The sequence below is a fragment of the Castanea sativa genome, chromosome 1, assembly GCF_040712315.1.
Source record: "Castanea sativa cultivar Marrone di Chiusa Pesio chromosome 1, ASM4071231v1".
Lineage (NCBI taxonomy): Eukaryota > Viridiplantae > Streptophyta > Magnoliopsida > Fagales > Fagaceae > Castanea > Castanea sativa.
Window position 1 is genome coordinate 44,347,455 of NC_134013.1, and position 22,935 is coordinate 44,370,389.

The following is a 22,935-nucleotide window of genomic DNA, read 5'->3' on the forward strand; positions in this document are numbered from 1 at the left end:
TAGTTGCTCCCCTATTTACATCAATGGAGTACAAATAATGTCATAATCTAGCTTCTCCTTGATGAAATTCATGCCAATGTCAATCAGATCTTCTTTAGAAAGGTTCCTGATGTGGGAACAATTGCGTATCTGAAAATTCTTTCCAACTAGATGAACAATTAGAACCTATAAGAATTTTTGAAGGAAGATTAGGTTAAGTACCAGGTAGATTTATGGGGGGTTTTCACAATTTCGTCATCGAATCCAAGTTTTTTCAATTAGTTGTAGAGGAAGGGGGGCGTTATTTCTTGTTACAGATTTATGAGAGGGGCAAATATTCTATGAGATCAGTCTTCATGGGTAAGAATGCAGCACTATGGCTGATGAAGAATATTGAACACACTGTTGTTGGGGCAAGCTCTCAACAGTTCTTTACATTCAGGGATGGTGACACTGCTTATACTCTCCAGCGTAGCACCAACTCCTTTGGTCAGTTCTTGCTTCTGACTGAACTAAAAGTTGGCGGGTGTAGGAGGTCGATCATTATCCCTGAAGGCAAAGAGAGATATGGTTGGAGGGCTTTCGGCCTTGAACTAAGAAAGGTGTTGTACCCCTCCCAATATGCAGTGGGTGGAACGGGTCTACCAACTCTTATTCCTCAGGTGCATAGGCAATATCTGGAGACTCAACACCCTAGAACTTTTGCTGAAGCTGTGCAAGGCATTCATGGAAGAGTAGAGGATAGAAAGCGAACCAAAACGGTAGGTTCCATTGCCAAGGGGATGAAGATGCATTTAGGAGGGGAGAAGATGGAAGGCAACCGGAGTTTCACAGGTGCTAAGGTGGGAGTTTTTCCGGTAGGTAAGTCTGATAAGATGGTGGTGGGAGGAGGTGATAGGAGGGAGAAGTGCATTAATGAGAAGTCGATTGGCGAAGAGTAGGATACACTTCCCAAGTTCCAGTTTGAATTCAAAAGCCTATGACAATAGGAAAGGAGTGATGTAAGGAGACCATGCTTGGGCGAGGAGAGGTCTTATCGTGGAGGTTGATGTGATGGGGAGGAGGCGGGTTTCCTGGGATAGGAAGAAAGGGAGAGATCGAAGCACAGATGGGTTTCACGGCGGTAAGGAGTTGCCTCAGGGTAAGTTGGGTCTGGGTTTGGGCCCAAACAAGAGGGTAGCCCAAAGGACAGTTAGTGAGAATTGTTTAGGCCCACAGCTCACAAGCCCATTATCCTTTGAGCCTGGGGAGTGCTCCGATAAGTGGGTTGAGCCCTTACCTTCAGCCGATACTCATGAGAAGACTGGGGAATGTCTAGGGGTGAGGCCGACGTGTTTTGTGACGCCGTCGCAGGTGGCCGGAGGTCGTGAGTGGTCTCCGAAGGTACGGGCTCAGGCCGATAAGGGTGGCCTGTGCTTTTCGGTGTCTCAAGAGTCTCCGACGAGCCCTGCTCTGCCGTTACCGGCGACGCGGCGCACCGGGGATCTGGTGGGTTCGCCTCATCGGCGTCGCGCGCCACCGGTAGGGGTGGCAGAGTGTGCCGAGTCCCCTCCGGCGATGGTTTTCAGGCTAAGCTGGGGCCGGAATGACTTTCTCGGTCCCATTTCGCACCCAAGGGGGTTGTTTTCTGAAGGTAAGAGGTCAGTGGCTCTCAATTTTGTGCCACGGTCGTTAGGACCTTTTCTCCCTGACCTCTTTCTGGAGTTGGTGCGAAATTTGGACCAAGGCTTGGGGGTAGTGGGTCGGGAGGTTAATCCTTTTTTATAGCAAGGAAATTTGCCTTCTTGGGGAGGTTATGATTGTGGAGGAAACCTGTTTTTTACGTAGGTGAGGTTGCCTTTCCTCTGCAAATCTTTGATCCGAGTGGTTCAACAACCTTGGCAGAGTTGGAGGAGGTTGATGAGGTTTTTAGTATTGAATCTAACATAGATATTTCTAGGTGGGTGAAACACAGAATTCCTGGCTTTAGTAAATTGGTTGGGTTATCTATGACTCGACATGAGAAATTGTGCATTGCTCTATTACAGAGGCTTGAATCAGAGATGGAGGCAGCCAATGTGTTACACAGGAAAGTAATGGGCAGCAATAAGGTGGCTAAGTCCAAAAATAAGGGTTGCAGAGAGCTGCAAAACTTGTTTTCTTCGGTGAATTATGACAGAAGATAGAGGGTGGTCTCGTGATGGTGTTTGTAGTTGGGGATATTTTAGTTTTTATGAAGATAAAAATGATTTCGTGGAATGTTAGAGGTTTAAATGATCCTCGGAAACGTCTTGTGGTGAAGAGCTTGTTGCGGGATTGGAAGTGTGATGTTGTCTGTTTACAAGAGACAAAGATTGCTAGTATGAATAGACAGCTGGTTTGTAGTTTGTGGGGCTGCCCATATGTGGACTGGGCTGTCTTGGAGGCTGATCGGACGGCTGGTGGTATTTTGCTTATATGGGACAAAAGGGTTTTGGATAAGGTGGAGATTATGGTTGGTTTATTCTCAGTGTCGGTAAAGTGGAAAGGGTTGGGGGATGGATTTATTTGGGCTTGCTCAGGCGTTTATGGCCCAAATGAGAATGTTGAGAGGGGTCTCATGTGGGATGAGCTAGTGGGAGTTCAGCAGTGTTGGAGGATTCCGTGGTGCTGCTTTGGGGACTTTAATATAGTTCGCTTCCCTAGTGAGCGTAGGGGAGAGCCTCGTTTGTCCACGGCTATGGAAAAATTTTCTGAATTTGTTGAGGATCTCAACTTGGTTGACTTGCCTTTGGAAGGAGGTAGCTTTACTTGGTCCAATGGTTCTGATCAACAAATGATGTCTAGGATTGATAGAGCTTTGGTCACTCCTGATTGGGAGGATCATTTCCCAGATGTTACTCAAAGGATCTTACCCCGTACTGTCTCAGACCACAGTCCAATTCTCTTGGAGGCAGGGGGAATGGCAAGGGAGAAGAGTCCATTCAGATTTGAAAATATGTGGTTGAAGTCGGAGGGATTTGTGGATAGAGTTCAAACCTGGTGGAATCGACATTCCTTCGCAGGTACTCCTAGTTTTGTGCTGGCGAAAAAATTAAAGGCTCTGAAAGAGGACATTGTGCAATGGAATCGTCGAGAGTTTGGTAATGTAGCGCGTCGAGAAGCATTGGAGGAGTTGATAACCACAGACGCCAAGGAGGGGGATGTAGGTCTCTCGATGGGGAGATTGTTCATAGGGCTGGTTTGAGATCCCGGGTGGAGCATCTTCTTTCATTAGAAGAAATTTCTTGGAGACAAAATCTAGGATGTTATGTATCAAGGAAAGGGGATAATAACACCAAGTTTTTTCACAAAATGGCTAACTCCCATGGGACGTTCTAATCATCTAAGGACCTTGGAGGTGGATGGGGTGGTCTTTGAAGAGGCCTCCGAGGTAACTTTTCAAGTTGTACAATTTTATAAAAATTTGTACAAGGAGACTGAGGAGTGGAGGCCTTTTGTGGAGGGTTTGGAGTTTGATCGCATTGAGAACAGGGAAAAGGTTTGGCTTGAAAGGAAGTTTGAGAGAGAGGAGATTCTTCAAGTTGTTAGGGATCTGGAAGGGGACAAAGCTCCAGGTCCGGATGGGTTCACTATGGCGTTCTATCATCATTGCTGGAAGGTAGTGGAGAAAGATGTCCTAGCGGTCTTTGAAGAGTTTTTCCATCATTGCAAGTTTGAAAAATCCCTTAATGCGACCTTCATTGCTTTAATTCCTAAAAGGAATGGTGCTTCCAATATTAGAGATTTTCGTCCTATTAGTTTGGTGGGGAGTGTGTATAAAATCCTGGCTAAGGTCTTGGCTAATCGCTTGAGAGTGGTTTTAGATCAATTGATTTCTGAGAATCAAAATAGCCTTGTGGGTGGAAGACAAATCCTTGACTCGGTTCTCATTGCGAATGAATGTGTGGATAGTCGTGGGAAGAGTAGGGTCCCTGGAGTCATTTGTAAGCTCGATATGGAGAAAGCCTACGATCATGTGAATTGGGAGGCTTTGTTGTATCTGCTGAACAGGATGTGTTTTGGAGTGAAGTGGTGTAAGTGGATCCGTTCTTGTATATCCACAATTCAGTTCTCTGTTTTGATTAATGGGTCCCCAGCTGATTTCTTTGGTAGCTCAAGGGGTTTAAGACAAGGAGATCCGCTATCTCCTATGCTGTTTTTGATCTTGATGGAGGTGCTTAGTAGGATGTTGAGAAGAATGGAGGGAGCTGGCTTGATCCGTGGTTTTAATGTTGAGGGTAGGAGGGATGGTGGGGAACGTGTTTCACATCTATTATTTGCAGATGATACTATCCTCTTTTGTGATGCAAATGTGGAGCAAATTCTTCATATTCGGTTGTTGCTCCTTAGTTTTCAGGCGGTAACAGGTTTGAAGGTCAATGTGCATAAGAGCGAAATGGTTCCTATAGGGGAGGTTGGTGATGTGCATGCTCTGGCGGATATATTGGGCTGCAGAGTTGGATCTTTACCTATGTTGTATCTTGGCATGCCGCTGGGGGCTCCTCGCAACTCCCCTTCAATTTGGAACACAATTTTGGAAAGTATTAACCGGAAATTATCTGGATGGAAGAAGTTGTACTTGTCTAAGGGGGGTCGTTTGATGTCACTCAAGAGTACGCTTTCTAGTCTTCCGACTTACTTTCTATCGTTGTTCTCAATTCCTACTCATGTGGCTAATAAAATTGAAAAGATGCAAAGGGATTTCCTGTGGGGAGACAGCAAGATTCATTTGGTAGGATGGGACAAAGTTTGTGCGCCTATAGCCAATGGTGGCTTAGGGATAAGGAAACTCACTACCTTTAATAAGGCTTTATTGGGGAAATGGTTGTGGCGGTTTGGTAAGGAAGAGGGTCGTTTATGGAGGCGGGTAGTAGCTTCAAAATATGGGGAAGATTGGGGGGGATGGACCTCAAAGCTGGGTAGGGGAGCTCATGGGTGTGGTTTGTGGAGAAGCATCCGTATGGGTTGGGAGGATTTCAGTAAAAATTGTCAGTTTGTGGTTGGGTTGGGGAATAGGATGAGGTTTTGGCAGCATGGGTGGTATGGGGATCAACCTTTTCAATTGGCTTTTCCTAGGCTGTATGGCATTGCCATTGATAAGGAGGCTTCTGTTGAAGCTTCTTTGCATAGGCAGGGGGCGGAGGATAGAAGATCTTGGAATGTTCGGTTTAGTAGATTTTTTAATGAATGGGAGATGGATGAAGGGCTGCGGTTTCTTCGTATGTTGGGTGCTATAATCCCTCCTATGGATGTTGGTGACCGGATGAGCTGGAAATTGAAGCGTAATGGGGCTTTTGACATCCGGTCGTACTATAACAAATTAAGAAATTCTCCTTCAACTATCTTTCCTTGGAAAGCTATTTGGAGAGTTAAGGCCCCTAGGCGAGTTTCTTTTTTTGTTTGGTGTGTAGCTTGGAATAAGATCCTAACGGGAGACAATCTGAGATTGAGGAGATTGGTTTTTGTGGATTGGTGCATTATGTGCCGTCATTGTGGAGAGACGGTAGATCACCTTCTTCTTCATTGTGAGGTGGCCTATCAGTTATGGAGCTTTGTTTTTATAACTTTTGGCTTGGCTTGGGTTATGCCTAGTTCGGTTCCAGACTTGCTTTTTGGATGGTGGAATTGGCTGGGGAAGCATTCGTCTCAGATCTAGAATTTAGTCCCGTTGTGCATCCTTTGGTGTATTTAGAAGGAGCGGAACCGGAGGACTTTTGAGGATTTGGATAGCTCTAGGGATCAGTTGCTTGCTTCTTTTTGTGGAACTCTATTTGATTGGTCTCGGGCGTGGGGACTCACGTCTAGTGATTCCCTCCCTTCTTTTCTTTGTTCCCTTCTCCTTTTGTAATTTCTTTGTTGTTTGGTTTTCTCTCTTGTTTCTCTTTGTTTTCTTGTGCTTGTATTTCTGGGTTGCTATGTGTTTTTCAGGCATAGAGTAACCTTCGTATATATATCATTCTTACTTATCAAAAAAAATATTGTGTTTGATAAAAATAAAAATTGAATGCAAAATATACAAAGTCAATGCTAAATATAAAAAGTACCTGAAATCTATGTGCACGAGGGCTTGCTCCCTCGTCCGGAAAAGAGTACAAAACTCCATACTGCTCCTATTAAATATAGAATAAAAGAAAAGGATTAACAAACTAATCAAGCAGAGAAAAACATAAGCGATAAAGAGACTTGCAACTAGCTAAAAACTTGCCTAACAATATCAAGATGCAATGAAATAATTGTTGTTCTAAATCTTTAATCTTGAACAACAACCATCCAGAAGTTTTTTTCCAATCTAAAGATATGATGACTTCATCAATCAATATTATGCACCCCACAATCATCAATCTAAGAATTATCAAAGAAAATAGTAGGATAATTGTTACAATTCCGTGCACACTTCAGTAGTTTTATTTCCAATTGGATTTCTCTTCTCACAATCTAGCAAGAAAGGATTGTTTATGTTAAAAATATGCCAAGGGGGGGGGGGGGGGGGTGTAGAGAGAGAAAGAGAGTGCAAGAGATGACAAAGTAGATAAAGCTTCTCCTCGTACAATCCATCCAAGAAAAAAGCAAAAGCAAAAAAAAAAAAAAAAAAAGCATTTTTCTTAAAGATTTGTAGAATTCAAGCTCAGCCTTAAGTCTGATTTCCTTTCTATTATAGGTTTATCTATACATTGATACTTTTTTTTTTATATAAGTAATGAAAATTTTATTAAAAAATGAAAAACAGCCAACCCGAGTACATTGGGAATGTACTATGGGGGCAATTGTTAACTTAATTTTTCATAAAAATCAATATAAGTTTTTGGATTTCCTTAGTCATCAAAATCGATATAAGTTCCCCAACATGGTAAAAGGACTTTTAAGGATGGTTGGAGAGAGAGAGAGAGAGAGAGAGAGAGAGAGAGAGAAATTTTGTCATTACCTTAAGCTTTTGTAGATAACTATCAAGCTCACAACAGATACCTTCAGATGAAAACAGTTGCTCTTCACCTGCATCCTCACCAACTAAAGCTTGCTACAGGAATAGGACAAAGAAAGCATGATATTTCAATTAATCCAGAAATGAACATGACAATCTTTTTCTAAAGCTTATAAACAAGAAAATTGAGACCATTCACTTGATAATAGGACTTGTGAATATCATATTATCATCATCTGATGGTTGACATTTCATTATCAATTTATAACTATAGATGACCACTAATTCACTAGGAAGGGGAAATAAATAACGAATAGGAAAGAAATAAAAGAGTAAAAGAACAAGAACATAACATAAGTGAAAATAAGTAAGTGCAAATTTTCAGAGTCGTTGATCCGTGCATGACCCAAACTTCTTCTATTTTAATAATTAAGACACAAACTTCTTGACAGCAGCATACAAACAGAGAGAGTCTACATGGAACTGACAGGCAAGTATCGAAGTAATCTTCCAGGAAAACTTACATTTCAAAAATGAATATATCTAATTAGAAAAATTTTCAAACATTCCTAATTCTTTATATGAACTCGCAACCAACTAGGAAACTGACTTTTCTTTTCTTGGCATAAGTTAAAAAGGTAGTATAATAACATACAAAACCAAACACTATTTGAATTACTGCTACATAGCACTACCTAAAAACTTTTAACCTGATTCATTTTGAAAACAATTTCAACATCAGGAATTCCTATTAATCTAACAATGATTAATAGTTGGAAACACATAAGGTAAGAATGCATCAAGTCCAATCTAGATTATATGAAAACATACATTACAAATTTATGTTTCCAGTCTAGATCATCAGAAACAAATTTACTTTTGCAAGTTATAACTGAAAATTACACTGTTACATAATGGGGATTACTTCTCATCAGTAGAGACACACATCAAGAGTCTATTATCTAGATAAACAATTTAAAAAAAAAAGGGAAATGTAAAGGGAATATCATCCAGGGGGTCCTCTCTGTAATTTCGGGAGACTTCAGACTCCCTTAAAAAGTTTTTCCATTTTAAAAGCCCCAAGTTCCAAGTCTGCAGCAAACTTCAATGCTTACATATCAGTATTTGAAAAAGTTGACTGAAGTGCCCTAATTTTCCCAAGTACTAAAGCAGGATAAAATCAGTCCTCGTAATTCATATATGATCCCTTAAAGATAAACCCTGTTTGGCTAGTGGGTTTAAATTTTCATCTCTTTTTATGGTCTTTTGTCATCCATTCAGTGTAATACATTAGCATAAATCATGGCATCTAAATATGAGGTGCCTCCCAATTACGAGGCAGGTTACTCAGTATGGAAACAAAGAGACCCTCAGAAATCTAGACTAATCTTATTGTTGGTACAGACTTGGCAGCTTGAACTCCTCAGAAAACCTCATAGGGAATTTGAAGCATATGGGAGTATTTCTGTATTCCAGTTAAGAGAAATGACATTGTGGTACATTTGCATTTCATCTGTAGGTGCTGAGCCAGTAGCCTCCATGAGGGTTAAGTGAACAACTCTTTAGTGATGCTTCATACTTGTTAAATTACCGATTGTTCCAAAAACTTAAGCTGTTAGGAAATGGTGAATTTAATCACTTAACCATAAGTTTAACACTCCCCCTCACTTGTGAGCCTAAACTTCCCCTTAATAAGTGGGGGCCCAACAAGTGGGAATTTAACATTTTAAATGGGAGGTAGAGTGAAGACAGAAACCAAACTCAGGATATCCTGCTCTAATACCATGTTAAATTACCGATTGTCCCAAAAGTTTAAGCTATTAGGAAATAATGAATTTAATCACTTAACCATAAGTCTAACAATACTACATTCACCCCCTCAATGTCCTTTGTAAGTACCTCCCAGCTGCTTAGATGCTGCTTGCTTACTTGACCTTTTAGTACATTCCAGCAAGAAGTAACCTCCTTAAATTTTGCATATAAAGTGCTGTAGTTTAGACAATTTTTTAGGCTAAAAAAATTATAAAAGTGAATTCTCAGCATTCAGTGCTTGTGACAGGTCAGATGCCTCTTATGCAACGACATATCTTATGCCCATTTGTGGTGAAATGCCATACGCCCCTTTGTTGGGAGATGCCACAAGACCTTCAGTTAATGAAGTCAAATGCTTCTTGCATACAATGTATTATGCTTCTTTATCTTTCCTCTCTTGTAACCTTTCAGCTATTGCTCTTTTTATTATTTTTGGTTGTTCTTTCAACTTCATTTAGTTGAAGACAGTCAAATTTTTTTGTTAAAGGAGCAAAGCTTTAGTTGTAGTGCTGTTGTGATAAAAGTGACAACATCAGTTCATCAGTCTTGATTACAGGGGCTGACTTAGCAATCCTGAATCAATTGACTTTCCCATTCTGCTGTTTGTCTGATAATTACAGCATTAATGCCACACAAAGTCGATTAATGGATTGGTCTTTACAGGCATTCTTCATGGTACTCTCTTTTTAGGGAGCTCACTAATAAAGCTTTGAATGGGAAAAAGCATGCATCTCCAAAAAAAAGGTATTAACAAGGTTTGCATATTCCCCAGTTGTCCAAAAATAAGAAGAATTTTTTTTGATATAAATCTCTAAACTTTTTTGGCTTCTTTCATCTTTTCACATCCCCCCAAGGCCCTTTTTTTCTCCCTTTCTTCTGCCTGTTTCTTCAAGCAAGCCATCACCCGTCCCCCCCCCCCCCCCAAAAAAAACAATATCCTCACAAAGTTATTCATAGAACACCACATCACATGAGTGTTCATGAAAGTACTTGAATATTAGTAACAAAGGTTATGGTATATGTAGGGTGCCTAATCATGCAAGTGAGAAACAGAATTCAAGCAGTATCTCAAATTCAAATTTAGAGCTTTGCAGCATACAAACACAAAATAATATCTAATTCACAAAGACAAAGGTATAAAACAATCTTCATATGAAATAAAACAAATTCCAAAAATTAAAGGATTTAATTTCACAACAACAATACTAATGAGAGTTTTTTCTATTTCATTTTTTTTTATAGAACTTAGATACCAGTAAGAGTTTCTTATGCTGTTTGCGCTGAGGAAGAATTCCAAGAGCATCTAGCATTGATTCATCCAATTCTACAGGAGGAAATACTCAGTAAGTAAACAGAAATAGAAGCAGTGGTGAAGTAAGCCAAATGTCAGCAAGATAACCTTTTGTTTGCAGCAAGGTGGCCAGCACACCTAAAGAACCCAACACCAGTACATCATCCCCACTTGTCAGGAAAGAAAGTAAAGCCTCCCTACACATATCACCACTATCATAATGAAAAGAATACAAAATAAAACGCAAAATGAGATGATGGTCTCTAAATAACTTACCAATGATAGAAACAAGAAAGCAATTAGACTGAAAAAAATAATTCTAGTCATGACTAGGAGAAATGTAAATAAGTGGTAGTAAGGTAGAGGCAAAGCTAAGAGAAGCCAACATTGCCCCATCTTTTTTAATCAATAGGTAAGTTACACAAGCACAGAGTGGGTCTTAAACCCACGATCTCACCCAAGGCTGTGAACGACCCGAGCTTTGCTGAGGAACAAATGTTTAAGCTTGACTTGACAACAAAAGTAAATTGTTCAAGCTTAGTTCAAGCTTGAACTAAGCCTACAATAATTTTCAAGGTCGAGCTCGTAAAAAACTCTAAAAACTTGAGCTTGGCTTGGCTCCGCTTGATTTATTAGTCAAGCCAAGCTCAAGCTCAATATCAAGCTTAAACTCGAGCTTGACGTCAAGCTTTTGAGCTTGAGATCCAACAAAAGCACAATATCAAGCTTGTTTGATTTGGGCAAGTGATTCCAACTCCCAATTAATTAAAGTCTAAGTACTATATGGGATTATCTGTCACGCTCATATCAAGCTTATTACCTAGCCCAAAAATGAGCCTAGACTCCACTTGTTTTTTTTCATCAAGCTCTGATGTTCACAAGCCTGTTCATGAACATTTTTTTTCTTGGACTCAGCGTGTTTATTAAACAAGCCTTAAAATAATGCTCAAGTTTTGTTTGTTTATAAAACAAACAAATATGAACAAGCTTTTTATTAAGTCAAGCCCGAGTTTTTTATGATCGGCTTAGTTCATTTATAGCCCTTCCTCCACCATGTTCTTACAAAGCGAGGAGGTGGCATTGCTTTACATGAAAAGAAATATATTTTTTTGATAAGTAATAAAGATTTATTGATATCAAAAAAGAGACACCCAAGTACACATGGAGTATACAGCGGTGTACAGATCAAATAAAAAAATTACATAAATCAAGTAAATCCAAAATTAAAAAAAAAAAGGGTTGGTTTTTCTGCACCAACAATCAGTCCAAAAAGGTTTTAAAAAAGAATAACTTGAAATCAAGCATAGAACGCTCACTATCTTCAAAGCCCCTACTATTTCTTTCCTTTCAAAGACACCACATCAAACAATGAGGAACAATGATCCATATATATCCAATACAATGGCGACCAAATCGACCTTGTCAGCAAGCAAGAAGCTCAACAACAGACTTTGGCATAACCCAACATACTCCAAATAAATCAAAAACCATAGCTCACAGATCCATAGCAACCGGACAATGAAGGAAGAGATGGTCAACAGTTTCATTATTACACTTACACATACAACACCAATCCAAAATACATACATTTCTTTTCCTTAAATTTTCAATTGTCAAACATTTCCCCAAGGCAGCAGTCCATACAAAGAAAGCCACTCTAGAAGGAATTTTCAGCTTCCAAATGCTCTTCCGAGGGAAAAAATTATCATTATGGCTAGCTAGAAGATGGTAATACGTGCTAACCATAAAACCCTTATTCTTATTAGGTAGCCAGCACCTCTTATCCTCCCGAATCCCCCGTATAGGAGTGCCATAAATGGGATCCATAAAACTCTAGAAAGCTTCCAATTCCTGATTATGCACGTCCCTAAAGAAATGTATATCCCAATGAAGAACTCAATTGGTGTACCACATTAGATCAGCCACACTTGCCTCCTTGTTTTGACAAATCCTAAATAATTCAAGATAGCATTCAGCAAGAATAGTCATTCCATACCACCAGTTTAGCTAGAACTGCACTTTTGATCCATCTCCAATTTCATACAAGATAAACCAAGACAAAGAGGACCACCTCCGTCTAATATTTTTCCACAAACTAACTCCATAGGGACCAAAAATTGAGCTAGAACACCAACCACCCCATTCACAACCATTCTTCACCTCTATCACTTGATGCCATAAGGCATCCCTTTCTCGCCCAAATCTCCACAACCACTTCCCTAACAAAGCCACATTAAAGTCTCAAATTCCGAATCCCTAAACCACCCGAAGAAAGTGGAGCAAGAATAGTAGCCCATTTAACAAGATGAAATTTGGGTTCATCCCCTAGGCCACCCCATAAAAAAGTTCCGCTTAAGTCTTGCAATTCAATTAGCCGCAGGAATAGGAAATGAAGAAAGAAAATAAGTAGGTAATATAATTTTTTTCTAATTTCCTTTCCACCTTCTCTAACCATTCCACTTTCTCTCTTAAAATCCTTGGGAAATCCAACACATCCAGGAAAGGCTGATGAACTTGCTGATTAGAGTATAAGTTCATATAGAATTGCGTAATACAATCGGAAATCGTATCCTGGTTAGAAGTCAAAACCCTATCAAACATAAGATTCTCAATACAGTTATATCTACTATTGGAGTTGGCCATCCTATGAAAAAGCCTCGTATTGGAGTCCCCCTCCTTTAAGTGCAGCACTTTAGACTTTTGTCTCCAGCTAATCTCTTCTAACAAAGTGGTCTTTTCAAGTTCAGAATGAAGGCTAGCTTTTTCCAATTTTTCCTCATCTGTTAGAGGTTGAGTCTCCTCTTGAACATCTAAGGCATTCAATTTACTCCATAGCTGCTGTTTCTTGGCTGTGACATTACCAAAATCTGTTTTATTCCACTTTTTTAGATCCAATTTCAAAGCTGTCAATTTTTTGGCAAGTATGTGACTAGGAGCCCCTTGAAAATGGTAATTCTCCCACCATGACTTCACCTTGTCCAAAAACCCCTCCGCTGTCAGCCACATTCTGAAAACGAAAGGGGATTCACCCTCTTTGATGACTCCCACCCTCTAGCAAAATAGGAAAGTGATCTAATAACACTCTAGGTAGCATTTTTTGGGAGAAATGTGTGAAATACTCTGCCAAAACCAGAGATAAGAGAAACCGGTCTATTCTAGATGCTAAGGAAGAGTTAGACCATGTGTAAACGCCTCCTCCAAAGGAGAATCTATTAGACCAAGAAGAGAAATAAAGTCTAAAAATTCATACATGGAATGAGCAAATATTTCCGCCTGTAAGCTCTCTAATGGAAAACGGATAACATTAAAATCACCTCCCAAACACCATGGCAAATTCCACCAGCTATCTAGGCCTACCAATTCCTTCCACATGCATTGACGCTTCCTATTCAGATTTGGACCATAGATACCTATGAAAGTCCACTCAAATTGATCAATGACATTTTTAAACCTGCATGAAACCGAAAAATGCCCCACTGCTGCTTCTACTTTTTCAACAACCCTTCAATCCCACATGAGCAAAATTCCACTAGAAGCGCCTTCTAAACCCAAGTATAACCAATCTATATAAGAACAACTCCATATACTTCTAACAAGTCTTCTTGTGATCCACTCTAATTTCGTCTCTTGGAAACAAACGATATTAGCCCTCCAAGCACATGATAAATTACGTATCTGAAGTTGCTTTTCCTTCTCATTCAAGCCTCTCACATTCTTGGATAAAACCTTCAAATTCATTGAGAAACAATCAGAGCCCTTTCCCTACAATTACCACTGCGCCTCGCTGATGTTGAACCATAATTGACATAACTAAATAGACCCCTCAACTCCTTTATTCCTTTCCACCCTAGACTCTTCACTATTCTTTAAATTTTTTCCTCAGTTGCCCTCAGCTGTAACCTAGGAAGCACGGACGCGGCGCCGAAGGTGCCGCACCCGCGTTCGACGCGGCGCGACAACGCGCGAGGGACGCCGTTGCTCGCGAGTCGGTGCCGCGTCGGCCACGTGTTTTCCTTTTTTTTCCAACCGACTCGCGCCGACTCGGCTTGAATCGCGCCGATTCGAGCAGATTCGGGCCGATTCGGCCAGAATCGGGCTGTTTCGGCCGTATTGGGACGTATCGGCCGGCGACCGAAACAGCCGAAACAGTCCCGAAACGGCCGAAATAGGCCTTAAATCATGCCGCAACAGCCGAAATCAGCTCTAAATGAGACCCAAAAACCCTAAATCTGTCATTCCTCAATTTTATTTTGAATATTTGTTACTTCTTTTGTGTTTTCTTTTTGGTTTTGTGTTGTGTTTTGTGTTTCTTGCTTTCTTCTTTCTTTGTTTTGTGAATCAAGGCATAGTAATATGTTTTTTAAGAATATTTTAATAGTAAAAATATATAGAAAATATAAATAAAAATATTTTTAATAATTTTTTAATTGCCGAGTCCCGCCGCACCCGCACCCACCTTTTTCAAAAATTGCCGAGTCCCGCACCCGCACCCGCAACCGTACCCGCACTCACACCCGTGCTTCATAGGCTGTAACTCAGCTTTAACAGCCAACAAAAACTCAGTTGCTGGCCTTTCCAAACCATTGAGAGATGTCCCCAAAAAATCATCAAACTCGTTGAATTTACTTTGGAACCACTCTGAGTAATTATCCTTACCCATCAATATCCCCACACCCAAAGCTGTTGGCCCTTCACATTATCCCTAACACCCATAGGCCTAGAGAAAGCCAATGGTTTAACAATTTAAGGCAACGAACACCCCTCAGTAGACTGAAAAGCATCCTCGGAACAAACATCCAAAATCCTCCATGACAACATCATCCCCTTCTACATGTCCTAATATTATTTCCTTTCCGATGACACCCCAACTACCATCACCAAAAGATTTGATTCATCAAAACCATCAACGGCATCTCCTGGTGGCAAAGAGATTAGAATCAGAATCGCAACCCTCCTCCTATCTCTTAATTCAAGAACCCATTGCTCAGAATTCCCCCATTTCTTAATGACATTGTCTATATGCTCTTGGATGATCCTTTGGATGTCCCCAAAAAAAAAGTTCCAAATTGACCATTGCCTGACATAAAGATGACCTTCAAAATCTTTTTTTTTATGTCATAGAAGTTTTATTAAAGGTGAAAAAGGACTCTATGCTCCTGATGATGAATACAAAGTACCTTAAACAATTACAAGCAAATGAACACAAAGTTCCTTAAGAAATCTTTTTATTAACTAATGTCTTTATTAATTAAAAGCCAAGCAAGTACACGGGAGAGGGTACTTTCACCATATGATTAGCCACCTTCGCTGGAATAAGAAAAAGAGAAAGGAAATAGGTAGGCAAACTAAAGAGGGTACTTTTAGTAAGAGTTACCTTACCCCCGTTAGATAAATGAAACCTCTTCCATCTGGCCAATCTCCACTCCATCTTCCCTAGAATTGGATTCCAAATTGTCCTCTTTTAAAAGCAGCACCCAATAAAAGCCCCAAGTATTTCAGAGGAAGTGAAGTTCCCTACAACCCAAAGTCTCCATCACAATATCAAATAAAAACAAGGATAGAGGATCCCCATAACAAACTCCCCTAGAGCTCCCAAAAAGATCAGATCGGATACCATTGATCAAAATGGAGAATTTAATAGTTAAAATACAACACATTATACACCAACTCCATTTCTTTTTAAAATCACACTGCTGAAGCAAATACATAAGGCAGGTCCAATTCACATGATCATACGTTTTCTCCATATCCAACTTTCACAATACCCTAGACACCCCTGCCTTCAACCTAGTATCAATGCATTCAAATGTAATTATAACAGAATCTAAAATCGGATACCTTTGACAAAAGCATTCTAAGAATCTGAAATAAGACCATGCACCACCCTTCAAAAATGATTAGCCAACACCTTAGAAAAAAACTTGTACATCCCGCCCACTAGACTAATAGGTCAAAAATCCTTCACGTCCACATCATCAGTTTTCTTAGGAATAAAAGTAATAAAAGAAGCATTAAGACTCTTTTCAAACACAGCTTGAGCATGAAAAACATGAAATACATTCATAATACATGATTTCAAAATGCTCCAACAAGACAGAAAAAAAAGGCCATAGAGAGAACTCATCTGAACTTGGCGACTTATCACCATTGAAACCATTAATCACCCCAAACACCTCATCCTCATCAAAAGTTCTATCTAACCAAATAGGATCTTCTACTGAAATTCTACAAAACTCTACATCATTCTACAAAACTCTACATCATCCAAAACAAGCCTGTGGACCTCATTTTCCAAGAAAAGCTACCTATACAAATGAGTAATGCACTCCACTATGGTCCCTTGATCTACCATCCACCATAAGCCTATCAATGGTATTAAATCTTCTATGAGAATTTGCATCATGGGGAAAGAATTTTGTGTTCCTATCTCTTTTAATACAAAGAACTCTAGACTTCTACCTCCAACAAATTTCTTCCAAGAGTGTCATTTTTTCTAACTCTCCTTGAATTCTTTGCTTTTCTTATTTTTCTCACCAGTAAGATCATGAATATCCTTAACAGCCTCCAACTCACTAAGATCCTTCTGCAACTTTTTCCCCCTTTCTTCTACATTGCCCAAAACATCCACATTCCATCTCTTCAAATCAAGTTTCAAAGCCTTTAGTTTGTTTGCTAGAATGTAACTAGGAGTACCTTGGAATTGATAAGACTCCCACTAGGAATGTACCCTTTCCACGAAACCCTCACCCTTTAGCTACATGTTCTCAAATCTAAAGGGCCTCCTACCTCTTTGGAAATTACCACCCTCTAGAAGAATCAGAAATGATCTGATAGCAACCTAGACATCCGTCATTGACAAATAGAAACTTATCCTCCCAATCTACTGACAAAAGAAATATGTCCAACCTAGACCTTGAAACAACCTCTCTAGAATTAGACCAAGTGAAATTCCCCCCATCCAAAGGTAGATCAAACAGAATTTGTTCAGTAATAACATGCCCATTACTAGTTATAGAATCCATACCTGGGACAACCTTCTCCCTCCAAAACAAAGTATATGACCGAGTCTCAGGAAATAGGCATAGAGAAAGTGGAGTTATATTTTACCTCCCATCACAAGGCTCAAGCATCCAATCTTTAGAATTGCGCCAAGTTTTTTTCCAGATCTTCAACAAAATCCCTAATAGTCAGATGAAGATTATGTAACCCAACAAAGGAAATAGGCTCTGAAAACTCTGAACTCACTAAACTTTGCAGTGGAACTACCTAGACAGCCTCTTATTTAGACCTCATAGTTGTCTTAAGAAAAGATGGGTTGAAAACAACTACCTCTTCCACATTTGCACTAGTGAATGATTGGACTGGCTGTATGCTTGTACTCGCCCAAAGACACACCGGAGGTAAGTCACCTACAATGGAGGAAACAGAGAAGGCCAACACGCGGCTTGGTTGAAGTTGAATCAGAGTGGTACAGGATGTATCAGATGAAACCAAGACACTTGGCTTGGCTAGAACTAAATCATTCTGGGGAGAGGTAATGCCACTTTTAACTAGAGCAAAACATTGCATTTTGGGCTTATGAAAATGCCCAAAAGCTTGTGGCCCAAATTGACCTCTATGATTAGGCCTTGGCCCATTATCTTTAGACAGCACAGATTTATGAGTTTATTCCTTCTTTCCTCCACTGGGCTTAGGAATGGATGAACCCACCTCACTAACCACAGAAAAAAGCATGCCCCACCTCCCCTCATCCCCACGCTCCACACACAAAGAGATATCCAAAGTCAGCATATCTTTGATTCTGTTACTCACAATACCAGTAATGATAGATGTAACTTTTGCCCCAAATTAAGCCTTCTCATTCCCAAGCTTGCCTTCGCAATCTCCGCTGGAAGTGATAGTGTGATACAATTCGAATTTTGAAAATCTGATAGTTTCCCCTTTCCATTGTTTACTACACCACCGTTGTCTATCATGGTTCCTCCACCACCACCGGAAGTGCTTTGGAAACCCTCTTTGATTGACTACAATACTCTCTCTAACCAGGACTACTGTCTTCCTCATATGGAATCCAAAGCCTCTCCCTCCACTACCCATCCTCCCCTCTGGTATTACTATGCATCCCTTAAGTTTGCCTTTGGCTAATTCAGGGATCAACAAAAAGGTACCACGGGCGTTGGACCCTAGCTAGAGAATAAGAACTCTATCACCCTCCCTAAAAGTTCTCACAAACTGACCGAGAGATTGCTTAGATATCAATTCCTCAAAATGAAACAAAACTCTCTTAACACTCTCCTTCCCTGTGCAAATTGAGCATAAAGAATTCCAACCTCTTTCATAAATTCGTAACAAGTAAACTCAAAAGTTTTGATTCAATGAAAACAGACATAGAACCCCTATAACGAATAGAACAGGAGCACAATGAAAACTAAGAAGAATATAAGTAAAATAAAAATAAAAACAGAATCTATGAGCACAATGAAAACTAAGAAGAATATAAGTAAAATAAAAATAAAAACAGAATCTATGGCTTATTCGAGGTAGCTAGGCCTCATGAACAAAAACTTTTTAATTTCCTTCTTATTTCCATTCCTCGTTACATGTACTATCTTTGCACATAATTTCAGCCATTAAGTACCTTAATCAATTACAAGCAAATAAAATTGAAATTCTTACAAAATGTTGGAATTCAAAAATGGAAGTTCAATGTATAAAACCCCATGACCGAGACCAATCAAACAAAGGGTGGAGAGGATGACCTTCAAAATCATAAATGCAAGTAAAGAAAAATCTCAGTATACTAGATTGATTGGTGCTACTTGTGCAAGTGTAACGGTGAATTAGTTGATCATCTTTTTCTTCCTTGTCCGGTTGCAATGGATATGTGGGCTATGGTGTTCGGTTTGTTTGGAGTGAGCTGGGTTATGCCGCAATTGGTAGTGGGGCTTCTAGCATGTTGGCAAGGCATATTTGGCCGTCATCGAAATGGGTATATATGGTCGATGGTTCCCCATTGCTTATTGTAGTGCCTTTGGAGGAAGAGAAATAGTCAGTGCTTTGAAGATAAGGAGAGATCCATATCAGACTTGAAGTTATTTTTCTTTAGAACTTTAATGGATTGGTTGGCTGCTTTGCGGAACCAATCATTTTTATCTTTTCTTGATTTCTTAAATTCTGGTAATTTTTGTTCTTGATTTTTTGACCCCTTGTACACTCCTTGTGTACTAGGGTGTTCTCCTTTTTGATATCAATAAAGTTTTTACTTATAAAAATAAAAACTAGACAAAATATTTGGTAGGCAAGCATAATGTTCATTCTTTTTAGGAAACCAGAATTACTATGAAATTAGTCTATTACAATATTCAGAGTAAATCTTGGTGAATAATAGTGTCCACCAGAAACAATCCTAACAAACATTGTATCAAATTATTCCACGAAATTCATCATATAACAGCAATCAGAAGAGAAACTGAATATTTTACCTCAAAGTCAAATTGGAACCAGTACTATCACTTTCGCAAATTACAACTTCTGGATGAATATGTGAAGAACTAGATGAGTTTGGTACATTAACTCTCAAGTGCGTGCCATCCACACCAATTAGACTGTCATTACCTTGAGCTTGGCTATCATGTATAGAACCATGACCAAGCATATATCCATTAAGTTTTACTTCAGAAATTTGTCTGAAGGCCTCAAGCGGAAAGAAAAGAGCAGCAGCAATGGTATTTGCTAAATCTTTGATTTTGACGATTCGCAAGATGCAGCAGATTAAATATAGAGAAGCCACAGCACCAATTTGTATTTCCTGGGTTTACAATCCACCAATGTTAAATAGGAATAAGATGCATTTATACAACAAAAAGGTGTGTTAAAAAACTTATTAAAGCCAACATCTGTGTGTGTGTGTGTGTGTGTGTGTGTGTGTGTGTGTGTGTGTGTAAACTTACAAGCAGGGAAAAAAAAGGAATAGTGAAGACAAAAAGTTACTTACATTAACAGCTTCTATCCTTAAAGAAGGAAGAAGCAACGGAAATATCAAAAGCTGCAAAATGTTATCTGTTATTAACTTTCCAACATCAGGAATCCCAGCAGAAATAACGTCACTAAAATAGTAGAGATTGTCCTCAATTTCATCTACAGCAGCAAGAATTGTAGAGATTGAGTCGGACCCTGGGTTTCTGTCTCAGTAGCCAAAAGATGCTTTTCAGGAATTAAGCATATTATGATCAATGTTATAATCAGAAAAACTATTAATATTCTTACTTCAGAGCATCAGAGACCAATCCATTTAAACTGATACACTGCTTCCGGAAAAACATAACCAAGTTTGAAAAATAATCCGCATGAGGGGCACTGGTGACATATCTATTTACACAATCATCTCCAACTGAAAAATGACAACCAGCATATTAGATATTAAACTTTTTCCCGTAACGCTTAACCACATAGAGGGATAAGAAGACAAAAAATTGATCAGAAAAGGAATACAAGAAACTCACCATGATAAACATTAAGTGTCAGAGCACGTACCGCAGTGCGGACCATGGTCTCCTCATGAAAAGCAAATCGTATTGCCTCAACATATAGTGGAAATGAAGCAACTTCATCCTAGACAAACAAAAGAGAACATAAAAATCAAATTACTATAAAACACAGCCATTTTCTCCTATTCCATTCTAAAAAGGAATGGCAAGCTGATGTTGCTGGACCCACAGGTAGGAAATAGTATAACTTTTTTTATTTTTCTTTGATAATGAAAAGAGGTGTCAAGAAAAGTTTCAATTCCTTGATCAAGATAAGATGTTTTGATCAATTATTATCAAATATGTGCACGGGAAGAAAGAAAGCTTATGAAAGAAATAATTCATATCCACAATCTAAGTACTTATACAGCTCATAAGTACAGAGAGCTCTAGAAAGAGTGTTAAAAGGGTGAACAAAAAAAAGCTGTTAGGTTATCACATACCTCTAAAGACCATCTAACTTCCTGGATTATTATAGGGTGAATGACCCTAGCAAGAGAGTTGTAGTTCAGAACATGTTGAAGAAATGGAACGGGGACATTGTATTCTTGCAATAAACAAAAATAGAGCAAGTGAGTAAGTTTCTAGCTACTTGCCTGTGCCCGCCTTTTGTAGATTAAGTTAATGAAAAGGTTGGTAGAGAAGCTTAAAGTTTGAATTGAGAGTCATTGACAACTGTTTTATTTCGCAATAGGAAAACTTCTTTAACTAGATGTTTTCAGGTGTTTATGGGCCAAAAAAAGACAGCCTAAGCTAACAGGTAGGTGTGGGAGGAATTCCAACGTTTATGAGAGAGGGAGAGAGGCTTAATTATAGTGAGGTAATTCAGTGGAGGTTGGGTTGTAACGGATTTTCTTCTGCTGTTGGAGTTCTAGGACTTTATCTTAGGTAATTGATCTCCCACTGCAAAGAGGAACTTACAGGTGGTTGACTATGATTTCCCCTTTATGCGTTGTATACAGAGGTTCCTTTAACATCCAGTGTGGGATCACTTCCCAATCTGTTCCACAATTGCAACATAAGAAAGGGAAATGCTCATTCATATTCGTAAACCTGTAGCTGAAGGTGGAAAGTTTCGCAGAGTAAAGATTCATGAGATGGTCATCACTTCCAAAGGCAGCTGAGTTTTGTTTTAAATAACACGCTAAAAGCATTTAATGAGGATTTGAAGAAGTGAAATAAGCACGAATTTGGAGATGTGGTAGTAACAAAAAATAGGCCTATGGGCCGACAAATTCATACTTGATGCCATAGAAGGGAGGTGAAAGCTTATCACATGAAGAAAAGAAACTGAACAGCAGCTGAAAGATTCACAAGAAGCATCCTCTAACAACTTGATGAACATGTTCACAAAGCTAATGTAGAGATGACCAATGTTACACATGACTGCAATTAATTAATTACTGGCTATTAAAAGGAAGTTATCAATTTTTCAAAGAGAATACCTAGTCAAAAAGGTATGGTACAAATTAACAAGGCGAAATTACAATATTGGTCCCCAAAGTTTACCTACAAAGCACAAGTAGTCCCTTAAGTTTGAATTGAGCTTTATTGGTCCCTTAAGTTTATAAAATAAGCGCAATTGGTCCATCTATTAACATCCATTAGTCTTATTGCTTACATGGCTAACGGAGCTATGATGTGTCAAATTTTAAGTTAAATGGTATCAAATTTAATATTAAATAATCAAGATTCAAAATCTGACATTAAAAAAATATATTAACCCAGTAGAAGAACCTAATCTAATCGGTGACCTGTTTAGAAATGCGTATTCCCATTTTCAAATGACATGGCCCAGATCTGAAATTAGAGAAGGAGGTTCCTAACAACGCCATTGTTCATCGCTCTCACTGCCATCCTCCTCCATCTCGACCCATCTCTCTGATGCACACAACCACTGGTGCGACAAACAACTCACCTACATATTACTTTTACTTTTAAAATCAAAACTAAGCATGATTATAATATCTGCTGTTTTTTGTGGTGGTTCTAAGAGAATGATGAATGGTAACCACTACGGCACTACTTTTGGGTTTAGGTCAAGATGAAAAGAACAATATAGAAGAGGCAAGTAATTTACGCCAAGTTTTATATAGTCTGTGAATGAAGTTGGCACTCATAGGCTTGTAGGCTAGTAGCTAACCCATAAAGCTCAAGAAAATAACATATGTTTTTCATTGTGAAAAGATATGTGGCACCAGTGGGTTTGCATGTCAGAGGAATATGTCTCAAGGGAGGAGGCGTTAAGCAGTCGACGACAGTGTTGTTAGGGATATCTCATCTGGGTAATGAAATTTGAAATTGGGAATACCTGTTTCTAAACAGGTCACCCGAATTAAGCTAGGTTCTAATAGATTAATGGTTTTTTTTTTTTTTTGAGAAGAGATTAATGGTTTTTTAATGAGTCA

General features: G+C 39.2%; 1 protein-coding gene across 3 annotated transcripts in view; it reads right to left on the reverse strand.

Annotated features, from left to right (window-relative positions):
- The window catches only part of LOC142621758 (protein TRANSPARENT TESTA 9), a 56,122-nt gene that overhangs the window by 30,021 nt on the left and 3,166 nt on the right, over positions 1 to 22,935 (reverse strand). For all 3 annotated transcript variants that reach the window (XM_075795111.1, XM_075795113.1, XM_075795112.1), the window contains 8 exons: positions 20,504 to 20,612; positions 20,268 to 20,391; positions 19,996 to 20,182; positions 19,484 to 19,809; positions 10,110 to 10,198; positions 9,964 to 10,034; positions 6,902 to 6,994; positions 6,024 to 6,089 (listed from right to left, as the gene is read on the reverse strand). In XM_075795111.1, coding sequence (XP_075651226.1) covers positions 6,024 to 6,089; positions 6,902 to 6,994; positions 9,964 to 10,034; positions 10,110 to 10,198; positions 19,484 to 19,809; positions 19,996 to 20,182; positions 20,268 to 20,391; positions 20,504 to 20,612 — 1,065 coding nt within the window. The remainder of the gene's footprint in view (positions 1 to 6,023; positions 6,090 to 6,901; positions 6,995 to 9,963; positions 10,035 to 10,109; positions 10,199 to 19,483; positions 19,810 to 19,995; positions 20,183 to 20,267; positions 20,392 to 20,503; positions 20,613 to 22,935) is intronic.